Source organism: Oncorhynchus tshawytscha, linkage group LG07, assembly GCF_018296145.1.
Source record: "Oncorhynchus tshawytscha isolate Ot180627B linkage group LG07, Otsh_v2.0, whole genome shotgun sequence".
Taxonomy (NCBI): domain Eukaryota; kingdom Metazoa; phylum Chordata; class Actinopteri; order Salmoniformes; family Salmonidae; genus Oncorhynchus; species Oncorhynchus tshawytscha.
In genome coordinates this window covers 59,163,300-59,188,049 of record NC_056435.1, presented here as the reverse complement: position 1 = coordinate 59,188,049, position 24,750 = coordinate 59,163,300, and the positions used below count along the sequence as shown (strand labels likewise).

Sequence of the window (24,750 nt, the reverse complement as noted above, 5' to 3'; positions counted from 1 at the left end):
ATATGAACTGAAGTTCCTGATTTGCTTTTCCTTCAGCCCAGTCCAGAATGAACTTCTGCACAGAGACTGTTTTTCCAATGCCAGCGACTCCCATTGTCGGCATATTTCTGATAGATTTGTCTTGTCCATGTAAGGGTTTAAAGATGTCATGTGCATGTGCATTTGATTAGTATCTCTTGTGTTGCTTTTCTGCTGGATGCTGTCTCAATCTGTCTCACCTCATTTTCATTATTGCCCTCTCAACTTCCACCCTTTGTGATGTAGAGCTCTGTGTAGATCTTATTGAGAAGTGTTGGGTTTCCTTGTTTAGCTCTTCCTTCAATAACACTTTAAAACGTAAGATTTTAGCTTCCATTGACTCCTCATGACAAGCGTATATACAACACCAACCAATGCAGAGGACATACATGTTACCAGAGCTTTGATTTACTATATTCAGGATCTCAAATTATTTTTAGAGAACAGCCAACACTGCACAGAGATATATACTTTGTTTGGCTAACATATTATGAATGTAGCATTAAACCTGCAGACAGCATGCTAATTGAAACGTAATTGGACGATATGATTGTAACTACTCCCCCTCAGATGATAACGCAGGTGAAGAATAAATACTCCTCAGTTTCTTCAGCTGTCCGGGTGGCTGGTTTCAGACAATCCCGCGGGTACAGAAGCCGGATGTGGAGATCCTGGGCTGGTGTGGTTACATGTGGTCTGCGGTTGTAAGGCCGGTTGGACGTACTGCCAAATTCTCGAAAGCGTAATTGGACTGAGAAATTCTCTGGCTACAGCTCTGGTGGACATTCCTGCAGTCAGCATGCCAATTGCACTCTCCCTCAAAACTTGAGACATCTGTGGCATTATGTTGTGTGACAAAACTGCACATTTTACAGTGGCCTTTTATTGTTCCCTGCACAAAGTGCACCTGTGTAATGATAATTATGTTTAATCAGCTTCTTGATATGCCACACCTGTCAGGTTTATGGATTATCTTGGCAAAGGAGAAATGCTCACTAACAGAGATGTAAACAAGTTTATGCACCAAATTTGAGAGAAATAAGCTTTTTGTGTTCATACTCTTGTTCAGTTTACTAAGAACATGAACGTGAAGTCCATTTTGTGTCATTTTTACGATAGAAAATGACATTAGGCCTTCCCAATAGACCTGCATGAAAATGCAATCAAACAATACAGTTCTAAAAATGTAACATGTTTTGGTTTATATCTGTGGTTGTTCGTCTTGTCTCAATCACCCACTAGAGTTTATAGTTTACCCATCTTTTTTTATACCACTACATCCCTGTTTGCAACCCTAACTACAACCAAGAAATGTCTATGTAACTAACATGAGGAGGTTTAAAAATGGTTGACCATTCTTGATACACACAGGAAACTGTTGAGCGTGAAGAAGTGTTGCAGTTCATGACACAAACCAGTGCGCCTGGCACCTAATACCAGGAAGAGTAGCTGCTGCATTGCCAGCAGCTAATGGGGATCCATAAAAATACAACATACAAAGGCACTTAAATATTTTGTCTTGTCCATTCACCCTCTGAATGGCACACGTACACAATCCATGTCTCAATTGTCAAAAATCCTTATTTAACCTGTCTCCTCCCCTTCATCTACACTGATTGAAGTTGATTTAACAAGTGATAAGGGATCATTGCTTTTACCTGGATTCAGTCTAAAGAGCATGGAAAGAGTAGCTGTTCTTAATGTTTTGTACATATGTGGGCAGTAGTTATATTGAGTAGTGTCAAATAAATGCATGTACTTACTACTTACAAGTTATATGAAGGCTCTATCATTTTTAAAATCTTATTTACCTTCATTAATGTATTTTACTCAGCTCTGTTTCACTGACAGTGTAGAAGTAGCACCATGACCTGTCCATTAGATGGCAAGGTGTAGGCGTATTCCATAGACCTGGATCAGGGGAGAACGACTGGCCCCTCTCATTGAGGATTTCAAGTTCACGGTCGTCCGGGTGCTGCAGGCAATGTTTTCTGAAAGGAGGATCCCTGATTATAGTCAATGGGAGTATGGTGATCTTCATGGTCAATATTCATGTATAAATAAAAATAACCAATACTTATATTTCACCTGATCTTTGTGGATTGCAAACAAGGGGATCCCACAAACCAGGTTTTACTTTTTTGTAAAACTGGACCCAGACAATACATTTGATTTACGATAACCATAAATGTCACTATAGTTTAAGCATCAGACAATACATTTGATTTACTATAACCATACATTTCACTATAGTTTAAGCATCAGACAATACATTTTATTTACTATAACCATACATTTCACTATAGTTTATGCATCAGACAATACATTTGATTTACTATAACCATACATTTCACTATAGTTTAAGCATCAGACAATACATTTTATTTACTATAACCATACATTTCACTATAGTTTAAGCATCAGACAATACATTTCACTATTAGTTGGGTCCTAACCTTGTGGTCTGAAATCCCAACCAGAACATGATGTCAAATCACTGAATTATCTTAATTTCTGTTCTGGGAGAGATCCTTAGAATGGGTGTTGTTTGTGAACCTTCCCAGTGACGAGTAGCTCTGTTGCAATCTAGGTTGGGTGTACAGTTGATCTTGGGATGCAATAATGTGTGGTCAACATCTAATGTCATCTCATTAACAGATGAGTGGTGAGGTTTTAGGTGTGTAATAAAAGCCTAGTTTAATCATTAACAGAACAATGTCTTCTGAACATCTAGTTTTGATACATAGTATCCCATATTCACATTCACTCTTTTGATTTACACTTACAAGACCTCAGATAAAATCACATGTAACACACACATAAGGTACATAGTTTATATGTGCATGTGTGAGAGAGCCAGAACTGTGGTGGAAGTAGTCTCATTCGGCATGTGTGTGTGTCCCATCATACGGAACAGAAGAGTAAATAGCAAGCATCCTAAATATGGATGTGGTACATTTGTTGACCTTGAACACTTGGGATAAATCTTGTTTATTAGTACTTTTTTTATTTTTATATATTTTTCTTTTCAACATAGTTGATTGTGCTGACAACAAAATCACACAAAAATTATCAACAGAAATCAAATTTATCAACCCACGGAGGCCTGGATTTGGAGTCATACTCAAAATTAAAGTGGAAAACCACACTACAGGCTGATCCAACTTTGATGTAATGTCCTTAAAACAAGTCAAAATGAGGCTCAGTAGTGTGTGTGGCCTCCACGTGCCTGTATGACCTCTCTACAACGCCTGGGCATGCTCCTGATGAGGTGGTGGATGGTCTCCTGAGGGATCTCCTCCCAGACCTGGACTAAAGCATCTGCCAACTCCTGGACAGTCTGTGGTGCAACGTGGCGTTGGTGGATGGAGCGAGACATGATGTCCCAGATGTGCTCAATTGGATTCAGGTCTCGGGAACGGGCGGGCCAGTCCATAGCATCAATGCCTTCCTCTTGCAGGAACTGCTGACACACTCCTGCCACATGAGGTCTAGCATTGTCTTGCATTAGGAGGAACCCAGGGCCAACCGCACCAGCATATGGTCTCACAAGGGGTCTGAGGATCTCATCTCGGTACCTAATGGCAGTCAGGCTACCTCTGGCGAGCACATGGAGGGCTGTGCGGCCCCCCCCAAAGAAATGCCACCCCACACCATGACTGACCCACCGCCAAACCGGTCATGCTGGGGGATGTTGCAGGCAGCTGAACGTTCTCCACGGAGACTCCAGACTCTGTCACATGTGCTCAGTGTGAACCTGCTTTCATCTGTGAAGAGCACAGGGCGCCAGTGGTGAATTTGCCAATCTTGGTGTTCTCTGGCAAATGCCAAACGTCCTGCACGGTGTTGGGCTGTAAGCACAACCCCCACCTGTGGACGTCGGGCCCTCATACCACCCTCTTGGAGTCCGTTTCTGACCGTTTGAGCAGACACATGCACATTTGTGGCCTGCTGGAGGTCATTTTGCAGGGCTCTGGCAGTGCTCCTCCTGCTCCTCCTTGCACAAAGGCGGAGGTAGCGGTCCTGCTGCTGGGTTGTTTCCCTCCTACGGCCTCCTCCACATCTCCTGATGTACTGGCCTGTCTCCTGGTAGCGCCTCCATGCTCTGGACACTACGCTGACAGACACAGCAAACTTTCTTGCCACGGCTCGCATTGATGTCCCATCCTGGATGAGCTGCACTACCTGAGCCACTTGTGTGGGTTGTAGACTCCGTCTCATGCTACCACTAGAGTGAACGCACCGCCAGCATTCAAAAGTAACCAAAACATCAGCCAGGAAGCATAGGAACTGAGAAGTGGTCTGTGGTCACCACCTGCAGAACCACTCCTTTATTGGGGATGTCTTGCTAATTGCCTATAATTTCCACCTGTTGTCTATTCCATTTGCACAACAGCATGTGAAACTTGTCAATCAGTGTTGCTTCCTAAGTAGACAGTTTGATTTCACAGAAGTGTGATTGACTTGGAGTTACATTGTGTTGTTTAAGTGTTTCCTTTATTTTTTGGAGCAGTGTATTTCTATCTGAAAAAAATTGGGTAACTTTGCACCTTTCTGAAGCATCCAGGTATGTATGATATGTCTGTTGAAGCCATGATGGGCATAGAGACTCTGGGCTGGCAAGCCTGGCTGTTTGAGGCATGCTCTCAGGTGACAGGAGGCATTTATGCCAGGGATTGCAGGCGCTGATGGGTAGGTAGGCAAGGCGGGCATGGTGATATCTCTGCCCATTTGGGCCTGTAATGAGCCACTCTGACGAGCTTGTCTAACAGCAGCCAGCCAGGGATAAGAAGTGCAAATGAGAGCGAGGGAGGAGAAAATGTGTCATGTGTACTGCTCTTAAGGCAGCAATACATTGTTTTAATGGGGCACCACAGCAGTAGCAGGCACTCTGTAGCAGCAGCCTGTTGTGTTTGATTTCTTGTGTTTGCATTTCTTAGAGGGGGAAAGATAGTATAAACAGAGCATTTTGATGGTGTGTCAAATGGTACAATTGCATCCCCTTGAAACTACTCAGCTAAACATGCCTGAAAAAGAAATCACTTCAGTGTTATTGTATTGAAATCTTCAACTCTTTCTACATCACCTTCCCATCAAGGTGTACATTTGTTTGGGAGAATTGTGTATCAATAAACAGGGCAATTACAACCATTTTTCAAATTCTTACAGATATAGCCTGAGGGACATTCTGGTGGTCTTTGCCATCTTTGGTTAGAAAGTTTACATAATCCCCTCTTATGTGTTATCTAATAAAAGGTTAGCATTATTATTTTACCACAAAAAAACTACTTAAATCATCAATAAAGAAAAACATACAATCATTGCGTTCCAAAATACAGATCACATTAACGTTTACAGGACTGTGCAAATGTTAGTTTTTTTTCTGTTCCAATCCAATGCTAGTGTCCCTCCAACTCCGTGATTACAATCACAGAATAAAAGAGTTCCACTACCAATGAAACATTTATAGACCTAATCAACTAATGCATTACACAACACTTTATGTACTGTAATGTATACTGGTCAATACCAGACCTGGTTTCAAATACTTTAGCTAGGCTTGATTGAGCTTGCCTGGCACAATGGAACTAATAGAATAGTGGCAAAACTGCAAATCCTGTCCATTTAGCATTCTAGGCAGGCTAAAGTAAATGATAACAGTACTTAAATATTTGAAAAAGTGGTTTGATGTAGCAGCAACTTCACACTGGCTAACAGTTACTCTTTCTCCCATGATTAGACGGATCAGATCATACTGATTAATTATCGTAAATACAAAGGTATCCCATTAAATATAGAGATTCAAACCTCAATCCTTTTCATGTTGATATTTTAGGCTAAGTGATTTGTGTAATAGTGATTTTAGTTTAACGTTAAATAAAGCTATTTCAAGTCATTAGTGTTTTAAAGCAAAATTAAATATTGCATAGTTCGTTAGAAAATAGTTTAAAATTAGTTTGTGAAATAAATTGGTATAAAATATACAGCAGTAGCTTCCCATATTACAGTAGTAGATATGTTAAGAATGACCGTGTTTAAAGCAAAATCTAATATTGCACAAAAAATATGTTTGATATAAAATAGTAAAAAGACATGGTGACATTGCAGTGGTTTCCCATGTACAGTGGCTATGTAAAAATTAACAGTTTTGTTCCTTGACCACAACCTCATTGGTTCTTTAGAAAAAGAGTTTAAAATAATGTTACACCATAATACCGTGGTTTGACCATTACTTCAGCTGAGGGGAGGCAAAGAAGCCTTCTTGGCGACTTGAGCTAGTGGATGCCTTGCTCTTGCTTCCAAATCTGTAAATGTATATAAGAATAAAAAACATTAAACTCCATCACTCTGATATAACCACAGATTAAGCAAATTAAGAACAGATATAATTCAAGCTAACGAGAATATTAAAAATACATTCAGGCAGATTTATCACCCAATAAAACACATTTCGGGCTGACTCCATTTACTTGACTGGTCGATTGTTTGGTCAATAAGCTGTTGGTCGACCCAGATTTCCTTAGTTGAGCAGTAGCAAAACAAATAAATCATTGTGTACAAGACACCTGCCTGATTCACGCCTGTCTGAGTGGACTAATCCATTGTGGAGGCCGTGGGGATGACACAGTCCATCACTCTATGACATGTGCCGCTGAAAATGTATATGGTCATATTACATAAGAACAGTGCAACACTAATAAAAATATTATTTTATAACAAATGTGCTTTCTATTTTTCTTGTTCTGAAACATCAGTGCATTTTCCTAGACCATGTTGCTATGTGCATAATAGCAAAGGTAACCAGCACATCTGTGTTGAGAACAATGTGGCGGAGGCAGCAGCGGAGTATGGAGATGAGAAAACAGCCCGTCTTAATTGTCTAAGAAAAGTGAAGAGAGACGAAACCAACTTAATTCGATCTATAATCAATAGCCTAACTTACATGTGCCTGGTTTAATAGATCATCAATATATCTACAGAAATAAGACAAACAGGCAACAAAAGCAGGATCTGAATGTTTGTTTAATAGCCTAGTGATTCCGTGAGCGCCAAGATTAAACTGGTTTTGATCTTTGCTATGCTGTAATGGCTTAAATGATATATTTTTCAATAAAAACAGCCTCTCTGGTATCATTTAGAATTGATTTAGTGCCGTTTACGCTGTTCCAAATTCCTTCTTATAGTTATTATTATGATCATCATTATAATAATAAGTCATGTCATTATCATTAGTAGGCTTAGTATAGCAGCCTTGTATAACCACCTTCGAGCTGTAGCCCCAAGAGCCCATCCTGTTCAGTCTTAATACCATAACTTCCTGAGGCCTATATTTCAATACTTATATAGGCTACTGTATCAATCATTTATGTGTTCATGTCATCACACAGCATACGAGACATTCATGATTTGAAATGCAATCAAGCATTTTAGTTAAAATAAGCGACCCAAGAATAATTAGCGTAAACAATAAATAAATAAAGTTCCATTTCGGAAAATGCATTCAATGTTACAAATGGTCAGAAAAATATATTGTAATCTATACAGAACCTGTTCGGCACACATAATATGCACTCAGCGCTTGCTATTTAACTTATTTTTCTTGACCTCCAGTATTTCCCACAACTAGTCAAATGCATTCCACACATCTGACTTCCCCTTTACCTCCCGAGGAAGCAGTAAACATTGCCCAATTTCAAAAAACAATTGTCACATCCTCTGCATCCATTTTGCTGTCACATGTGCTACGTGTTCAGAGTTTGTTATAGGCAATTTATTGATGCGATTATGATATAGTTCAGACCCTATTGGTCACGTGCATGCGATGGTCACGTAAAGAGAGTGTTGAGGGAATAGGGAATGTTTTTCCTAAACAAAGAGGGATTTCGGTAACAGAACTGTTCTATCAGAAATGGCTGTAATTATGTTGCAGCTTCAGCAACACAGACAAAGCGATAAACGCTGTTGATGTTCTGTGCTGGTCGCTGCAGCAGGGTAAGAGAGAGAGAGACAACAGGTGTTAGTCACACAGTCACTCACTGACATTTGTTTTTTAACACAGAGCTGCAAGTCTGAGTCCAGCCCGGCACAATCAAATCAATTGTGGTCAGACTGCCTCTAGTCATGCGTGTGACTATTGGGACTAGAAGTGCAGTGACTATAAGTACACAGTTTCATCAAACAGTGCACTTAAAGCATCAGACTAGCTCAGTGCATATAGTTGATTTGATTAAAACACACAGGATTTGTTTATATATGGAAAAATACACGTTTTCACATTTCGACCAGACGACTCTCGGTCGACCAAGATTTTTGTTGTTGTCGGTGACAGCCCTAAAACACATTAGACTCATTTGAGATGTGCCCTATGGTTAGAGTGTGGTGCTTACATGGTGGTGCTGGAGAAAGTCTGTTTCATGCGCTGGGACAGGGAGCTGGAAGAGGGTGTTTTAGTCATCTGGTGTTCTGGAGTGGTCACTGGTCCCAGCATGCTCACTGTGTGGCCAGAGAATTAGCATATTTAGGAGAATATTATTATTTCAGATGGGCCAATATTGTGAAATCATTTTGGAAAATTGCCTACCCTGTATTTCCACATCACATTCAAGCATTACACACACATACCTACCAGTGTGAAACTGTACTGTAGCTACAAAGTGAAACTAAGAGCATGCCATTTACTTCTCATTCAGGAAATTAACATAGCAATGGTTCAGTACCTTTTTAAACAATTAGACCCATCTGACAGGGAGGGAGGGAGAAAGAAAGAATGGGATGGAATATTAACTGGCAGTCAGGATAGGAATGATGACATCAGTTCAATGGAAATTATCAAGGTAAAAACAAAACATTTGTAAAAAGTGCTGATATGCATAAAAAAAAGTAAAGTGAATTTTGTATGCGCTAAAGTGGCAACATTTAAGTGCTGAAATGGCTGCTCACCTCATGTAAACCCCTGTGCTCGATCTCCTTGACACAGTGGACCACCAGGGCAGGGATCATCGGAGAGGAGGAGGGAGCGTAGTCTGCGAGGGTGCTTGGCTGCAACAAGATAAACACTCATGACATGGGACATTTGGAGAAGGCATTCAAAACACATATGGTGTGATACAAACCAGTCATAATCCAGCTAACCATACCCAGGACCCTGAATCATAAATACAAAATTATTATTAGTTATTGCTGTATAAGCATTGCAAATATGAAGTGTTGTCAATCTAAGAATATATAACTAACTCCCCAGGTGTAATACCTCTCTGGTCCTGATGGGGGTGCTGCCTGTAGAGATAGGGTTACACGGCAGGGTGCAGCGGTCGCGGCATTCTGGGTGAGCCACCAGCCTGCGGTCCTGGCACCTCAGGTAGAGCTTCCAAAACTTGGTCTTCCTTCCACACGGCACACAGAACTCTGACCTGATCACCTGTGTGAGGAGAGGGGACGGGACAGACAGAGGGTAGAAGAGGGGACGGAACAGACGGACGCTGGTGACACAGGTTTGTAGGCCAAACCTTTCGGACGCTAAAGACGTTTTCATGAGACACCGATTTTCATGGTCTGACAAACATCGCTCTAGCGGTGTCACCTGATGTGGGAGTGCGACATAGGCAGATGCGGTGGATTGAGACGCATCCAATGCAAAAAAACATGTCTATTTTAAACTGATGGATTTTGATGGAATTGTTTTATTATTATGCTAATTAGATCCCCACAGAACAACAAGTGTACTACAGACAAAAGTGTGTTACAAACAAAAGTAATAACAGAACGTGTACCGTTTTGGCAAGGAACTCGTGCTTTCGGGCCTCCACTTTGGCTCTGGGTGTTTTGGTTGGGGGCGGAGCCTTACTGCATGGGGTGCTGGGAGCCTCACTAGCTGCCTCTGATTGGTCAATAGAAGTAGTGTCCCAGCCCTGAACAGCTGGAAAAACAAGAGAACGTCAAGTTTTTACCCCTCAAACTAGAAGAACTACTTCATTTTCTTCAAATTATAATACATTGTGCGCATCTGAACATGGCTGTCAAGAATTAAGTACTACAGGCTTGTTAGTGCAGTCTCACCGGTCCTCTTCCTGCTGCCTGTCCAGTAGCCAGGCACTGTCTCCATGGTGGACAAGGCCTCTACCGGACCTCCATTGACAGTCACTGTGATGGTGGTCTTGGTCACTATGGACTCGTTCACCTTTAATAATACATATATAAAACTTGAGTCACATGAAATAATGCTGAAAAAGGAGAAAGCAAAACAGAAGCATATTTTTTTTTAAACAATTTGAAACAACTGATAAAGGTCTACAGAGCAATGTTTTGTTTACATGCAAACGTTCAAGTGATGCGCACACATGCTAACATCAAAAACACTGTAGCAGAATAGCTTTACTCCGATGTTGGGACCTTGACAAACTTAGCAGTGAGTGATGACCATGAAAACCCACAATGGCTATAGCTACTGTATGTTCAACAAGTATATTACTCTTCTGGCTTTATCTAGCTTTATTTGTGATATTTTACCTTGTCTCGCTTGGGTTGCTAGGTAATCAAACCTCTGACATCTGCAATGTTGGAGATGATAACCATCTGACTACTTTGTTAACTTAAATGTGCTGCATCTGATTTTGGATGTTGTCAAATTCACTTCAATGTAAACAAGCCTCTTTCTGGTGCCAAACTGAGCACGCAACTTTTCACGGGCGGGAAATTGGTCTTTTGACTGAAATTCAACACATTGAATAGCAGTGTGCTGAGTGCTATCCAAATCAAGTGAGACTACGGTTAGAAATTCTGTTTTTCTGTAGCATTAGCTACATTGGCATTAACTTCAGAAGCCTGCAAGGAGTTGCCTGGATACCCATCCACACCGCTCTAGCCAAACCGACAGTTCTTCTCTACGATTAGTTGGAATTTGCCTGCTGAAAACCCTGCATCCCACTGCTGGCTTGCTTCTGAAGCTAAGCAGGGATGGTCCTGGTCAGTACCTGGATGGGAGATCAGGTGCGGCTGGAAGTGGTGTTGGAGGGCCAGTAGGAGGCACTCTTTCCCCTGGTCTAAAAAAACATCCCAACACCCCATGGCAGTGATTGGGGACATTGCCCTGTGTAGGTTGCTGTCTTTCGAATGGGACGTTAAACGGGTGTCCTGACTGTCTGTGGTCACTAAAGATCCCATGGCACTTATCGTAAGAGTAGGGGTGTTAACCCAGGTGTCCTGGCTAAATTCCCAATCTGGTCTTCATACCATCATGGCCACCTAATTACCCCCAGATTATAATTGGCTCATTCATCCCCCCCTCCTATCCCCTGTAACTATTCCTTAGGTCGTTGTTGTAAATGAGAATGTCCAGTCAACTTACCTGGTTAAATAAAAAGAAATAAAACATGTCTAGAATGCGAATACATTCTGACTGTTCCCAGAAACCAATTCTTTGGGTTGGAGCCAGCCTACATGACGTTAGAGAAGATCCAATCACTTATTCATTTATTTTGTTCAATACCCCTCATTTTGAAGTCACATAACTTCTAGGATTGCAGTTTCAGACTGAATGAATGTAGCGATCAATAGAAACAAAGGAATTAAATTCAGGGCGAGTGGTCAGGCAATGCATTGTGTAGTACCCTCTCGGAAGTGCGGCCAGTGGAGCGGGGTTTCTTCACCACCTGCTGTGGAGGCTCAGCAAGAGTTCTGGAGGAACGCTGTGGAAACAAATAGGAATGACTGAGCTAACAGTACTTCCAAATGACTGCGCATTGTAGCACTACATTCCCACACTAACCTTGACTAGACACTTTAGATATAAAATGATAACAAAAAAATGTACCTACATTTCCATTGATGATCTGTCAAGCTCTAAACTAAAGAGTAACAATCCACTCACCCTTTTCTGCAGTTTTCTCAGTCGCACTGTCCTCATCACAGAAGAGTCCCAATCCTACAGGAAATATAGAGTGATGACAACCCAATAGTTCATGTTTATATAGGTACTATTAGTGTGGCTATATCTGTTTGTCACTTTTTCTATTTTGGCATATTGTTTTCATGTATTTTTGTGATGTGTCACTATGATGTCCAAGACAAATGTCCCCTTGGGGACATGCAATACTAACCAGAGAATCATCTGTTTTGTCATAGCTAATGTCTGACAACAAGGAAGCAGATTCATCTATGGTGGTTAACCTGAAAGACATGACGGTAGGCTTGCTTACAATCCCTTTCTGAACCTGAACAATTGGGTCATATTCACTAAACACAAAACTGAATCAAACGTTCCGAAACAGGATAGGCATATCTAATTACGTCTTCAAGGAAACATATATATTTGTTTTGCATTTCAAAACTATTTCCGTTGGGTGCTCCAATGAACGCAGGCCAGGCATGGCTGATGAGGGCCTAGTAAAGGGGTGTACAGTGCCTGTGGAAGGTGTTGAGGTTGGGGTTGTTCTTGGCAGCCTGTGCGGCCTGGGAGTGGGCATTGAGGAAGGCGAGGGCAGAGCGTTGCTCCTCACTCAGGTGGAGGCTGCTGCTGGAGCTCTCCGCCACCAGCATATCCCGGATCAGCTAGATCTGACGCTCCTACACACAGAGATCAGGAAATTACTCCACAATATCATAGCCACCCAAACAGTGTGATTCTGTGAATTTCTTACCAACTTATAACTAATTCATCTAACCATAGATTTCTTCAAACTTTGTCCTCTTTTTGACAGTAAACATCACAAATGAGCAGCATTACGCAATAGAAGCCACCACAACATGTACAATTCTGACGTAGAATTACCTGCGACCTGTACTGAAAGGTTGCAAGTTCGAATCACCGAGCTGACAGGGTACAAATCTGTCGTTCTGCCCCTGAACAGGCAGTTAACCCAATGTTCCTAGGCCGTCATTGAAAATAAGAATTTGTTCTTAACTGACTTGCCTAGTTAAATAATGGTAAAATAGAAACTTTTAAAAAACTGTAGCAGTCTTATAAACTGTTTACCAACCAGTTTCTCGTATTTCTGCCTCTGCCCGCTGGCGCCGTCTGATCTCCACATCCACCTGGTTGCAGGCGAGCTTCAGCTTCATCTCCAGAGCCCCCATCTCAGACTCTGTTTTGGTCAGCACCTCCTTGCAGGCTCCCAGTTCCTCCTCCCACTGCAGCCACTTCCTACTGCAGTCCTCGAAGTTCAGAACCATTTGGATAAACTCTGTACAAAGAAATAAAGCCAAGGGGATGGTTATTGGTTGAAGATCTGCTTTTACCTCATTCAGACCAGTTTACTCTTTTAAAGTCAATCTCACCTATGTTTTTTCTGGTGAGGGGTGAACCAGGGGGGCATTGATGCCAACATTCTTTCAGGTAGGTGGCAACAGAGATGGGCAAGGGTTCCACCTTGTCTAAGTGAATGAGCAATAGGTCATTTTGTTATCCATTTTAGATGATTTAGTGTTTTCAAACCTACCTCCACCCCCCTTTCAGTTTTGGGGTCATTAAGTGTCTTGTACAAGGGCACCTGGAAAACTTACTGCAGCAAACCTCCAGTTGCTAGTTAATCGTTCAATATCATTACACATGGTTTTTCAACGAGTTTCTGGTCTGCTGAAAACCTGCCATCCCTGATATGCAATGGCATGGGCACTGATTCAACAATCCACCAAAAGCATGCTCGACTGGTCACTTACGTGGTTCGAGGCCCTCATTGAGAATATCGGAGCATGCACAAAGATTCTGGAAATGGTTGTGCAGGTTCAGCACGGTCGAGTCCATGTCCTGATAATGCACGTGACAGAAACCCAGCAGGGGACTTCAAAGATTTTCTATCAAAGACAGTACAGTATGTTTTAGAAACTCTGTTTCTAGTATAGCCTTTTCTCTCCGACTTTATTTATTTGGTAGGTAGTTATAACGTTAGCAAGATTATAAATAATAGAAAGCTAGCCTAGCTGCCAAAGTGAGCTAAACAGATTGAAACGGACTCACCTCCACTTTTTAGCAAGCAAGCAGGGTATTACCTACCCTTTGCTAACTTTAATTATTTTTTTAAAATACAAATATATTGAAAACAAACGTGAGCAGATACTTACGGACTTTGGTCCTTCTGGAACAGTGTCCCACGGCGGATGTTTCCAGCTGCTATCAAAGGCAACATCTATTGTAAATCGTGACAATAAGTGGGCTACGTTGTCTCTAGCAACGCAAGCTACCACACCTGTCTGGTCCAACTTTTCCAAGCGTTTCAAAAACCAGGCGCCGAGAAAGAAGGCGTTTCTTCGGGTGGGTTTTCTGACTATGCAGATGGCAGCTATTTGGGCATTATCGCCACCATGAGAATTGGAGTGTAACTACGCTCACAACGAGAGGCTAAATACATTCGAATAGGGTAGATTTTCCCAAACTCGCTCCTGGGGCCCCTGGGAGCACATATTGTGTTTTGCTCTAGCACTACACAGCTGATTCAAATCATCAAAGTTTGATGATGAGTTGGTTACTTGAATCAGCTGTGTAGTGCTAGAGCAAAAAAAAACAAAATGTGCACCCAGGGAGGTCCCCAGGACTGAGTTCGGGAAACCCTGGAATAGGGATAATACAACTGCCTTGTAAAAACCAGTGTTGGTAGAAATAAATAGAGAATACGTTAGAGAGAAATGTTCCATGTTACATTCTTCAAGGCTCTGGGGTGAAAGACACCAAAGAGATATAGGGTGGAATGTCTGTGAATGATCAGGTCTTTACTCAGACACTGCTGCCTGTTCTCCTTTAGTTTGTCTGTCACACATGGGACATACCCCACAGCATCATTAATCAAACCATGCTGGCGTATCTGGGCCCTGCATCAGCTTTACTGTGCCATATAATGAGGAGGACAGACACTCACTCACTTGCGGACACACGCTAACATACAAACACATTCAGATCAAAATTGTATGTGTTTGTAAAAAATAGGACGACATGCAAATAGGCAAACACACACCTGTACACACACACCACGAGCATTAACTCTGCTATGCTAGTCGCTCACTCATAATTGTCTTCTTTGTGTTTCACATTGCTCTTCCACTACTGTAGATCCATTAGTCTTGATTTGAGATCATTGGACTTGTCAGTCAATAATACTGACTCTTTGTCTATATCTATTATTTATACAACAGCTAGAGGCCCTTTCCGTGGCTCGGCAAATATTCCACTAATCAAGCATCAATTAACTGCCGGGAACGCTCTCTTTCCTCTCAAATCAGTCTACTTTGTCTTGGACTGACTAGAGAAGTTAGTGAGTTTCCTCTCTAGGAAGCATGGCATCTGTCTTACAAAGACTGTGATATGGAAAGAGAATATGAATTGACTTTGCATTACCAAACAACCCAGAGAAGGCATTTTGGGAAATAAGCCACCACCTATCATGTCAGTGAAGAGTTTTACCAACAGATTTCTATTAAAACACACCACTCCTTCTGCCCTACATCACTTAAATCTGTACGCATTCTTTGTACACACAATATTCCATCCACTGTAGCACTTAAACACAGACCAATCCTGCAACTCTAATGCATACTATCCACACATATGATGCTGATAGGGCTTCCCGCCACCTACAAGCATGTGTTCACACATGAGTTAAACTGATTAGAGTGAAACATGAAACTATCTCTAACACAGTGTGGCTGGATCAAGTATTTTACAGTAAAGAGGGTACAGGAGAAAAAGCCTTCATCTCCCCTGTCAGGGTCACTATCAGACTCAGGAATAAAACAATGAGGGTAACAGACAAACAGTTAACTTCTGTAGATATATTCCATGTTGAATTTGCATTCCAATATTACACTTTATATACATCACAGAAGACTGAAATAATGTATAACAAAACTGTTTGACACAGAATCTGATATTTTAAAAAATAATAATGTTTTTAATTGTGAAAGTGCTTATCTTGAGCTGGATCCTGCCAGAACAGGGTCGGCACATCTGTTTTTTTCCGGAACCTATCTGTATCCGATACCTCATGTCATGTATAAATTCTAATAAAAGAGATCAAAGTTCATTCGAGTTGCCTCTTCGTTAATTCTCCTTCCCCCTTAAAAACACAGTGTGAAAAAGTAGATTTTCAGCCTGGTCCTGATATTCTAAGAGTTGGGCCGACCTGGCCTTATGGTTTACGTAACATTGTAACCTACAGCATGTTTGAAACCAACGACTGGCGGTGGCTGCATGAGGAGAGCGCATGTGTCTCTCACAGAACTAGAATGATCACTTTATATGATCTCTCTCCCTTTCTCTGCTCTGATAGACATGAGCCTGCTGTAGGCTACCAAAATATTTGATCAACTTCCAAATATTAGTGTGCAAAGTAAAAGAAGAGTAAGATAGGCTTTTGGCACCAGTGCATTGGCTATCACCAGCGAGAGAGCTGCTCATCATTGGGTGGGTCAGTGAAACTGGAAAGCATTTTAAGGACTATAGTTTCCTTATCATATTGTAGCCAATATGTCTCCACACACCTAGGCCTCGGCTATTGATGTATTCAAAACAAGGTCATTTTTATTGATCTCAGATTCTCAGTTTGTTAGTGTCAAAGTAGCCTGTCATTTTGATCATTTGTGCGGTATGAAAAAATATTCTGCCAAAGCCTCCAGTCATGTAAAATTACGTAGAATTGCATAAAATGCGTTTATAAAAGGACATTTTTCCCAGACCCTAGGCTACTAAAAAATGTTCCCCATGTGTGCAACTTCTGTAAGTGCCTCTATGCTGCTCAATGCCACTACACAAATGCGACGATATACAGTGTATATGCATGGCTTTATTTCTCATGCGTTTCGGGACCTCAGAGCTCCCGAGTTCAACCACCTCTGATGCTCACTTTTTGTTCTGGCACCTCCCGATTTACAAGTCTCTACAGGATCGGTCTCAACCATGGGACGCTGAGCTAACGTGCAGCTAATGTGATTAGTATGAGGTTCTAAGTAACAAGAACATTTCCCAGGACATAGACATATCTGATATGGGCAGAAAGCTTAAATTTGTGTTAATCTAACTGCACTGTCCAATTTACAGCAGCTATTGCAGTGAAAGAATACCAAGCTATTGTTTGATGAGAGTGCACAGTTATGAACTTGAAAATGAATCAATAAACCAATTTGGCACATTTGGGCAGACTCGATCCAACATTCTGAACAGAAATTCAATGGTTCATTGGATCAGTCTAAAACTGTGCACGTACACTGCTGCCATCTAGTGGCCAAAATCTAAATGGCGCCTAAACTGGAATAATACATTGTGGCCTTTCTCTTGCATTTCAAAGATGATGGGGGGGAAAAAGATGCATATTTTGTTCTTTGTATTATCTTTTACCAAATCTAATGTGTTATATTATCCTACATTAATTTTACATTTCCGCAAACTTCCAAGTGTTTCCTTTCAAATGGTATCAATAATTTGCATATCCTTGCTTCAGGTCCTGAGCTACAGGCAGTTAGATTTGGGTATGTCATTTTAGACCAAAATACTTGAGGTTTTTAAGCACTGAAAATATTAATAACATTCCACCATGAGGGCTCCAGAAGGCGATTTGGTAATTTTACTGCAGGAAAGGGCAATGTGTTCTGCCGTTCGTTGTAACAAAACATCAAGTCTATTGTTTAACGCAAAACAAAAACTGTGTTGTGTACAAGGGGCGTAATAACGCTTTTGATGTGCATCCGGTATGAGCAAAGATGGTTGACTGCAGGAAACCCCTTTTGTGTTGTTCCTTAAAATAGGAATCTAGCTTTTCTGTATTTAGTGGGTCACTGGAAAAGACCCAAAAACCTTAGATGGGTCCCATTGATACGTTTGGGATCCAAGGGTGTGGAGAGTTTCAGGTCATTACTATTACTGAATCCCCACAGACTGGCAGCGTTGTGCTGAGCACAACAGCTTTCCTGTGGCTCCAACACAACAACGGTAATGGATCTGCAACTAGACTCGAGGGGACCACTTCGTCGACACACATCCACTTAAGAGGAAGCAATGCTCTCAACATTCTGCGTGTGTGGGTGGGTGAGGTTCCCTGGCAATCACGTCATAGGAACTTTAGCTGTGTGTCTTATACAGGCCTCGATTTTATTAATGTGATGTGATGTGCATGCGTGTGTGTGTACATACAGTAACATGGTAGAGTGGTATCACACAAATTAGATTACACAGTGAATCCCCTATTCACAAAGTGGTTCCTGGCAGAGGATTCCTTTTTCCATATCCCCAAGAACCAAAACATCAACAACAACTCAACAAACAGGCACACGGTCAGGCCCGCTCATTGGGCAGGATTAGGCGTCCGCCTATGGCGTCAGATTGATGAGGGCGGCATTTTCTGAGCTAAACTGACCAAGATGCACCTCCAACAACAACACATAAAACCTCACATTATCCGGCCCCAAAACAATGGAAATTTCTTTCAACCAGTAGCATATGGGCTTTTTAGGTGAACATTGATACCGTCCTGTGATAAGCAGTGCCCACTTTGTCAAAGGCAGCGCCGCAAAATATTTTGCTTGTCCATTCCCGGCATGCCTCTCCGGGGTTCTGTTGGAGAGACGCATTGCTGTGCCGCTACACCAATGTAAAACATAAATCATGTAGTAGCAGGGGCGCAACTTTGGTTTTAGAAGTGGAGGGGACAAAATTATAATTATTGTAATGTTTTTATCCAGTCGGATAAACACTCCAAACAGCCTACCCGACCGCTCTGAGGCATCCACATGGTCCTGAAGCACACCGTTGCCTAGTTTTGTATCACATTCCAATGGTAAAACTGTGGGGAACAAAAATGCAATTTCAGAATGTGGGGGAGACACAGTGAAAGTTGCACCCCTGTGTAGCAGATATAGGATATGGTAGAAAGAGCACGTTGCCTTTTCTGTAGCCTACAGGCTGGTGATAAAGTATATGACAATTTAATGACAAGGACACTTTTTTACATCATGCAGGTTTCTTCAATCAAATAGCCTAACCTAAGACACTTTTTACATCATGCAGGTTTCTTCAATCAAATAGCCTAACCTAAGACACTTTTTACATCATGCAGGTTTCTCCGATCACACAGCATAACCTAAAAAAAAATGTACTGTCATGTTAACAAACAACATCCTAAAAATACGTATTTTCAACATCCGTAAAATAAGTATTTTCAACTTTCAATAGAACTGAAAATAAACCTTATTTCAACGTCTGGAAAATACATATTTTCACCTTTCATTCAGACCTAAATTGAACCTAACTTCTATGTCTGGAAAATACATATGTTAGATGTCTTTTCAATGTGATTTTGCTTACTGGCACTATTCTAGTTTTGAGGGATAGCATTTTTTGGTCTTGCCTAGGGCACAGAACAGCAAGGACCGGCCCTGCAAACAGGGGTGGCATATCTCATGAAACAAATACAATGCCTTAGCCAGTGAAAAATAGCAGAAATCCCAGATATCACACTTGAAAAACCACTATGACAACAAAGTTGTTTTATTCAACATAACTTACTGCACCATACTGCTTAATGAGAAACAAAGGCATTCAAAGTTAGACAGTAGACCCACACAAATGCTGTGCTTTTTACAATTTAGAATTTTTTTCAGTTATGCTTGAAAGAAATGAGCCCTGTAGGGTTTGTGGGCAAAAGGATAAGGCCAAAATAGCACTCAAGGGCATAACTGACTGTGATAACATGGGGATTCACAAAGAGTTTGCATTAGTTTAGCTTTGTCTTTTGTTATTACTCTCTCCTGAGAGAAGTGGTGCAAAGCATGGTATATGTAGGGCATACTAGTCCCCTACATCGTTATATGAAAAAATGGTTATATATCAGATAAACACTGCATTCAGACTTCAGAATCCCTGCATCTCGTCATCGCTAATCTACCAATCATGTCAGTCTTTGTTTGGAGGTTTCCTGTCTGATATCCAATCAGAGCCTCAGGAGCTCATTGTGGCGATGGGGATGACAATGACAAGGACTATGGTAACGGCTGTGAAGATGAGCGCCCCCAGCTTGCAGGCTTTGGCCCTGCGCTGGTCAGCCTCTTTGCGCCTCAATAGTGTGTCGTAACCTGGCGTGTAGATGTCCTCCATCCAAAACTCCAGATTATTGGGGTTTAGAGACTCCTGGGCCTACGAGACAAAACATAAGGCCGCCACCACTCTATCATAACAGATGTTAGACAGTCAGATAGATAACTGTTCGTGTTTCTTCCTTAAAAGTCTTATTCACTGGGAGTTCCATTTGGATCCCAGTGAATATACATTTTCTGAATATATGTTTTCTAAAGATTCAATGACTAATCCTGGTTTATATCATTTTAGGAGAAAGCTCTGTGAAACTTTACCGAATGCTTTATGATGCAGACCCTGACTGAATAACATCTGTTTTCAGTCTGTTGAATAAACAGCATATTAATACATTTAAGCTTATAATAAGACATTTTAAGTGCTCATAATAACAACAAAATATTCCCTCTTGGAAAGCAGGGGTCTCAAACCTGGGGCCGATGGGCCAGATATGGCCGGCAAGTTGATTAAATGTGGTCTGTGGTTTAATTAAAGGAAAGTGTTACCAAAAGGCCAATAAGATCCTAATGTACCTGCAGTTCCAGAGGGGACATTCTGGCCTCTCTGTCCTCCATGGTCCAGACCGGGGCTCCTCCTCTCCCCCCAGCCAATCTGGGGTCACAGGGCAGCCCAGAGGACAACCCAGGATTGGTCAACCCGCCACCCTTCTGACGCAAGAGAGAGGAACTGAATACTGGCTCCACCAGGTGGGAGTGTTTTTGAAGGGGGTGCTTATGACTCTGGGCGGAGTTCTTTGATTGGTCCATCTGCATGGAGCAAACGTAAAGGCAGAAACAAATGTTGTCATATTGGAATAAACGTGATCAAACTGGATACACACAAGCAGACCTTCTCTTGCCTTCTTATCCTAAGTGGAAAATGACTGATTACAGTCTTAGAAAAAGTGCTATTTAGAACCTAAAAGAGTTCTTCAGCTGTCGCCATAGGATAACTATTTGAAGAACCCTTATTGATTCCAACTAGAACCCTTTTGGTTCCAGTTAAAACCCTTTTTGGCTCCATGTAGAACACTTTGAACAGAGGATTCTACATGGAACTCAAAAGGATTCTACTTGGAACCAAAAAGGGTTCTCTTATGGGGACAGCTGAACCCTTTTTTCGAAGAGTGTACGATGAAAGACAGTCCTGCATTGAAAGTAAAAGAGCCATGGGTTATACTAATCGACTATGTATTCAACTGACTACCTAAACCGCAGTCTGACCAATAGGCCAGCTAATTGCATGTCTGACTCAAGTTCTGCTTTAGGTTTGAGTATTAGTCTTTCCCATCTCTGCCTAAAATCCAAAAATCAGTAGAGCTTACATTTCCTTATTCTGACACACACAGGTCCAAACTGGCCTTGTGAAACCCGACCAGTGTTATAAAGTACTACTTAAGTAGTTTTTTGGGGTATCTTTACTTTACTATTTATATTTTTGCCAACTTTTACTTTTACTCCACTACATTATAATATATGTACTTTTTACTCCATACATTTTCCCTGACACACAAAAGTACTTGTTTCATATCGAATGCTCAAGCAGGACAACAATATAGTCCAATTCATCCACCTATAAATATAATGCATTGTCACCCCTAACGCCTCTTATCTGGCGGGCTCACTAATACTGTGTTTGTAAATGATGTCTGAGTGTTGGAGTGTGCCCATTGCTATCAAAAAAACAAGAATTGTGCCATCTGGTTTGCTTAATGTACAGAATTTTTGGTATAGCATTTATGTTAACTTTGGACTTTTTAAAGTCAATTTAAAACCATATACTTTTAGACTTTTACTGAAGTAGTATTTTACTGGGTGACTCACTTTTATTTGAGTAAAGGTAGAGATCCCTTAATAGAAAATGACTCAAGTATGACAATTGAGTACTTTTTCCACAACTGAACCAGACTGATCTTACAATAGCTCACATTCTGTATAACTTAATGTGAAATGAAACGTGAAAAGTAGCAGCCAGTCTCCTTTACCAGGCTCGGCCCAAACACCAACACACGAAAACACAGAGCAGATAACAGGTTAAACCCTGAGACTGCTTCACAGCCCACACAGTTAAACTCCCGACTTAACAAAATGATCACACTCAATAACACACACATACTCACTTACTCCCAACCGAATCCAAATATTTCGAAACAAATTGATGCATGCATACCAACACACACACACAAACACACACTGACATACACTGTTGCACTGACTTAGGTCGTACATCACCTGCCGTTTTTTCCCGGGCTGGGCCTTCCCATCTTTACTTTTCGAGAACGACACCGTCCAATCCCGCGCAGACAAGTTGGAGACGACGCTCGGCCGTTTGGAGTCTACGCCATTTTTCTCCTCGGGCTTGGAGGAGGCCAGCCGAGAGAGCACCCCCTTCTTCCCCCCTTCGGTCTCGCTCAGACCTCCGTTTGTCTCTGTCTTTCCTTGGCTGCTACCCCACTGGTTGAAGTCCAGGCTGCCAAACGAATGCCCAGACACAGACAGGGGCTGGGGTTCCGAGGAGCCACCAGACCCAGGAGTGAGCGAATGGCTCAGGCTACCCAGGGAAGACCCACCACCGCTGGGCGGTCCCAGCCACCTACCTCCACTCCCTCCTCCCCCTCTAATGGCCTGCTCTTGTATCTTCTCATCCAGTCGCTGGAGGAAGGAAAGAACTTGGGAGATTTCGGCCTTGACCTCGGACAGCGACTCCAGGCGTCTCTCGATCTGGCCCATTCTCAGGAGGAGTTTACATACGCTGGCCTTGAGGCCGCCATCGTCGCTGCCATCCAGGGAGTGAAAGAGCTTCTGGAGCTGGCCCAGGCGGCCACGCCGTGCCTCTGGGGTGTCCTGGGCTGCCGAGGGACCCACGTCGTGGGGGTGGAGGACCCCCGTGGAGCCGCACATGCTCATGTCATCCAGGAAGCGGAAGATGGCGCTGATGTCATCCTCGCCCATCATGTCGGGGTCATCCATCGATGTCATGAAGGACAGCCGGTCGGCGTGCACCAGGCTCCGAAGGCGCCGGGGGTCTGGCATGGTATCGGTCTGGGTGCCCCTGCTGCAGGCCGTCAACCCCCCTCCTCCAAGTGCGGGAATGGTGTTCCCCTCCCATCCCTTTGGAGGGGACAACCCACCACCAACGTTGTTGGTGGTGGGGCTGGGAGTGAGTCTAACCTGAAGAGAGCCCTCGGAGCCGTCCAAACCCACCCCCGCTAAGCCCACCTCCCTGTCGTCCAGACTCAGGCTCTTGTCGGCCCACCCTGGCCTCTGGGCCCTGGGGGGTTGGAGGTGGAGGGAGGACCATTCTTGAATAGTATCCCCTGGGCCAAAGTATGTGGAGTCCTGGAGGTCGTCCAAGCTTTCATGCTTGGCCCGGCGCTCCGGCGAAGACCGACCAACAGTGGGGGAAGGATACGGGTTGGATAGCAGTTCAAAGCTGCGGTTGGAAAACAGCTCCTGCCTCCCTCTTCGTCCTACTCCTCCTCTTGGAGTCTGAGACTCAGTACTGATGGTCACCTGGGGAACCAGTTGCGACTGGTTGTGGAAGTCCTTCTTGAAGATGTCTCTCTTCTTCACGCAGGAATGCCGCTCCGATCCCGGCTGTGATCCCGGCTCCGATCCCGGCTCCGATCCGGGATCTCTGGGTGCCGAGTCTCCGCTCAGGGAATCTTTGGAGGACTCGCTGTCCGTCTCCAGGGGGAGGTAGATGCTCTGCATGCCTGGGATGCTGCCGCTGCCAGCGAACAGTGGGGTGTTGTGGCGCCAGTCGAAAGACACAGCCCTGGCACGGCTTGGAGGGGATGAGGAGACAAGAGAGAGGGGATCGGGAGGGAGACTGGCGCGCTTGCGGAACGAGTAATTTGATTTGGGCCAGAGCAAGCTTGGGTCGATGGGGCCTGAGATGGTCTGAGAGTCTGAAAGTGTGCGCACCCTATCACATCTGGAGAATCTCACTTCGTCAGTGATGGGCAAAGAGCTTTGCAAAGAGGGCTCTGGGGATTGGTCGATGTGAGGGGCGGGCTTGGCTTTTATTGGCTGAGCAGCCTGGGCCTCATCGGGAGCCCCACCCGTCATTTGAATGAGGTTGAATATAGTGACGATGTCAGCTGCCACACCTATCGGGGATGTCCCCAGTCCCTTGGGGGTGACCCTGTCTCTGAAGAGGGTGGCGGGGAAACATGGGTCGCGGCAGGCTGCGGAGAACAGCAGGCTCCTAAGCTCTGTGAGGTGCTGCAGGTCGAAGCGGGTGCTGACCATTCGACACAGGTCCTGGAAGGAGAGCCAGTGGCGCATAGCGGCCAGCTCCTCCAGAATACCCAGCAGGACCAGGGGGTACTCCTGTTGCAGGCTGGCCATGAGCCAATATCACCTTCATATCAACAATAAAATCAACAGGAGATGTGAGAACAATCAAAGTGGTTGGAAATAACTCCTAGGATAAATACCACTAATTGATTACCACTTGAATACCACTAAGCCAGAGTAAAACCTCTGGAGTTTAAAGTGTGTGCTAGCCTAAATAACATATTAGTAGAATATTATTTATCATATATCAAAATAACAAGAAATCACAATCTATAGCTAATTAATGAAGCATGCACCCTCTTGCAATTTTATTTAATTCAAACCAAAAATATGTGGACCCTGGTGTTTTACTTCAGTGATGTAAAAATATCTATCTCACCGAGAGTC

At 42.9% G+C, this 24,750-nt stretch overlaps 2 protein-coding genes across 2 annotated transcripts; both read right to left on the bottom strand.

Moving 5' to 3' along the window:
• Positions 1-8,934: 8,934 nt before the first annotated feature.
• On the bottom strand, positions 8,935-14,225 carry LOC112255336 (rac GTPase-activating protein 1). Its single transcript, XM_042323724.1, is given in 12 exon segments — positions 8,935-9,057; positions 9,269-9,436; positions 9,789-9,934; positions 10,075-10,195; positions 11,625-11,702; positions 11,885-11,938; positions 12,114-12,183; positions 12,419-12,579; positions 12,654-12,663; positions 12,989-13,196; positions 13,672-13,806; positions 14,074-14,225. Coding segments are annotated over 11 exon segments (1,224 nt in total). The 5' UTR covers positions 13,757-13,806; positions 14,074-14,225.
• A 4,902-nt stretch (positions 14,226-19,127) lies between these two features.
• On the bottom strand, positions 19,128-24,421 carry LOC112255524 (major intrinsically disordered Notch2-binding receptor 1-like). The gene is made up of 4 exons (XM_024428509.2): positions 22,294-24,421; positions 21,961-21,969; positions 20,596-20,802; positions 19,128-20,125 (listed from the first exon to the last, which is right to left on the bottom strand). The coding sequence occupies exons 1-4, from the start codon at positions 24,412-24,414 to the stop codon at positions 19,931-19,933; spliced, it is 2,532 nt and encodes an 843-aa protein (XP_024284277.1). The 5' UTR covers positions 24,415-24,421; the 3' UTR covers positions 19,128-19,930.
• Positions 24,422-24,750: the final 329 nt, after the last annotated feature.

Excerpts from the sequence above, each read along its gene's own strand:
- LOC112255524 (XM_024428509.2), bottom strand. The coding sequence starts at position 24,414 with ATGGCCAGCCTGCAACAGGAGTACCCCCTGGTCCTGCTGGGTATTCTG. Across the intron at positions 20,126-20,595 it reads TGTCCCCTCTGGAACTGCAG|GCCCAGGAGTCTCTAAACCC; the intron begins GTACATTAGGAT and ends TTTGTCTCGTAG.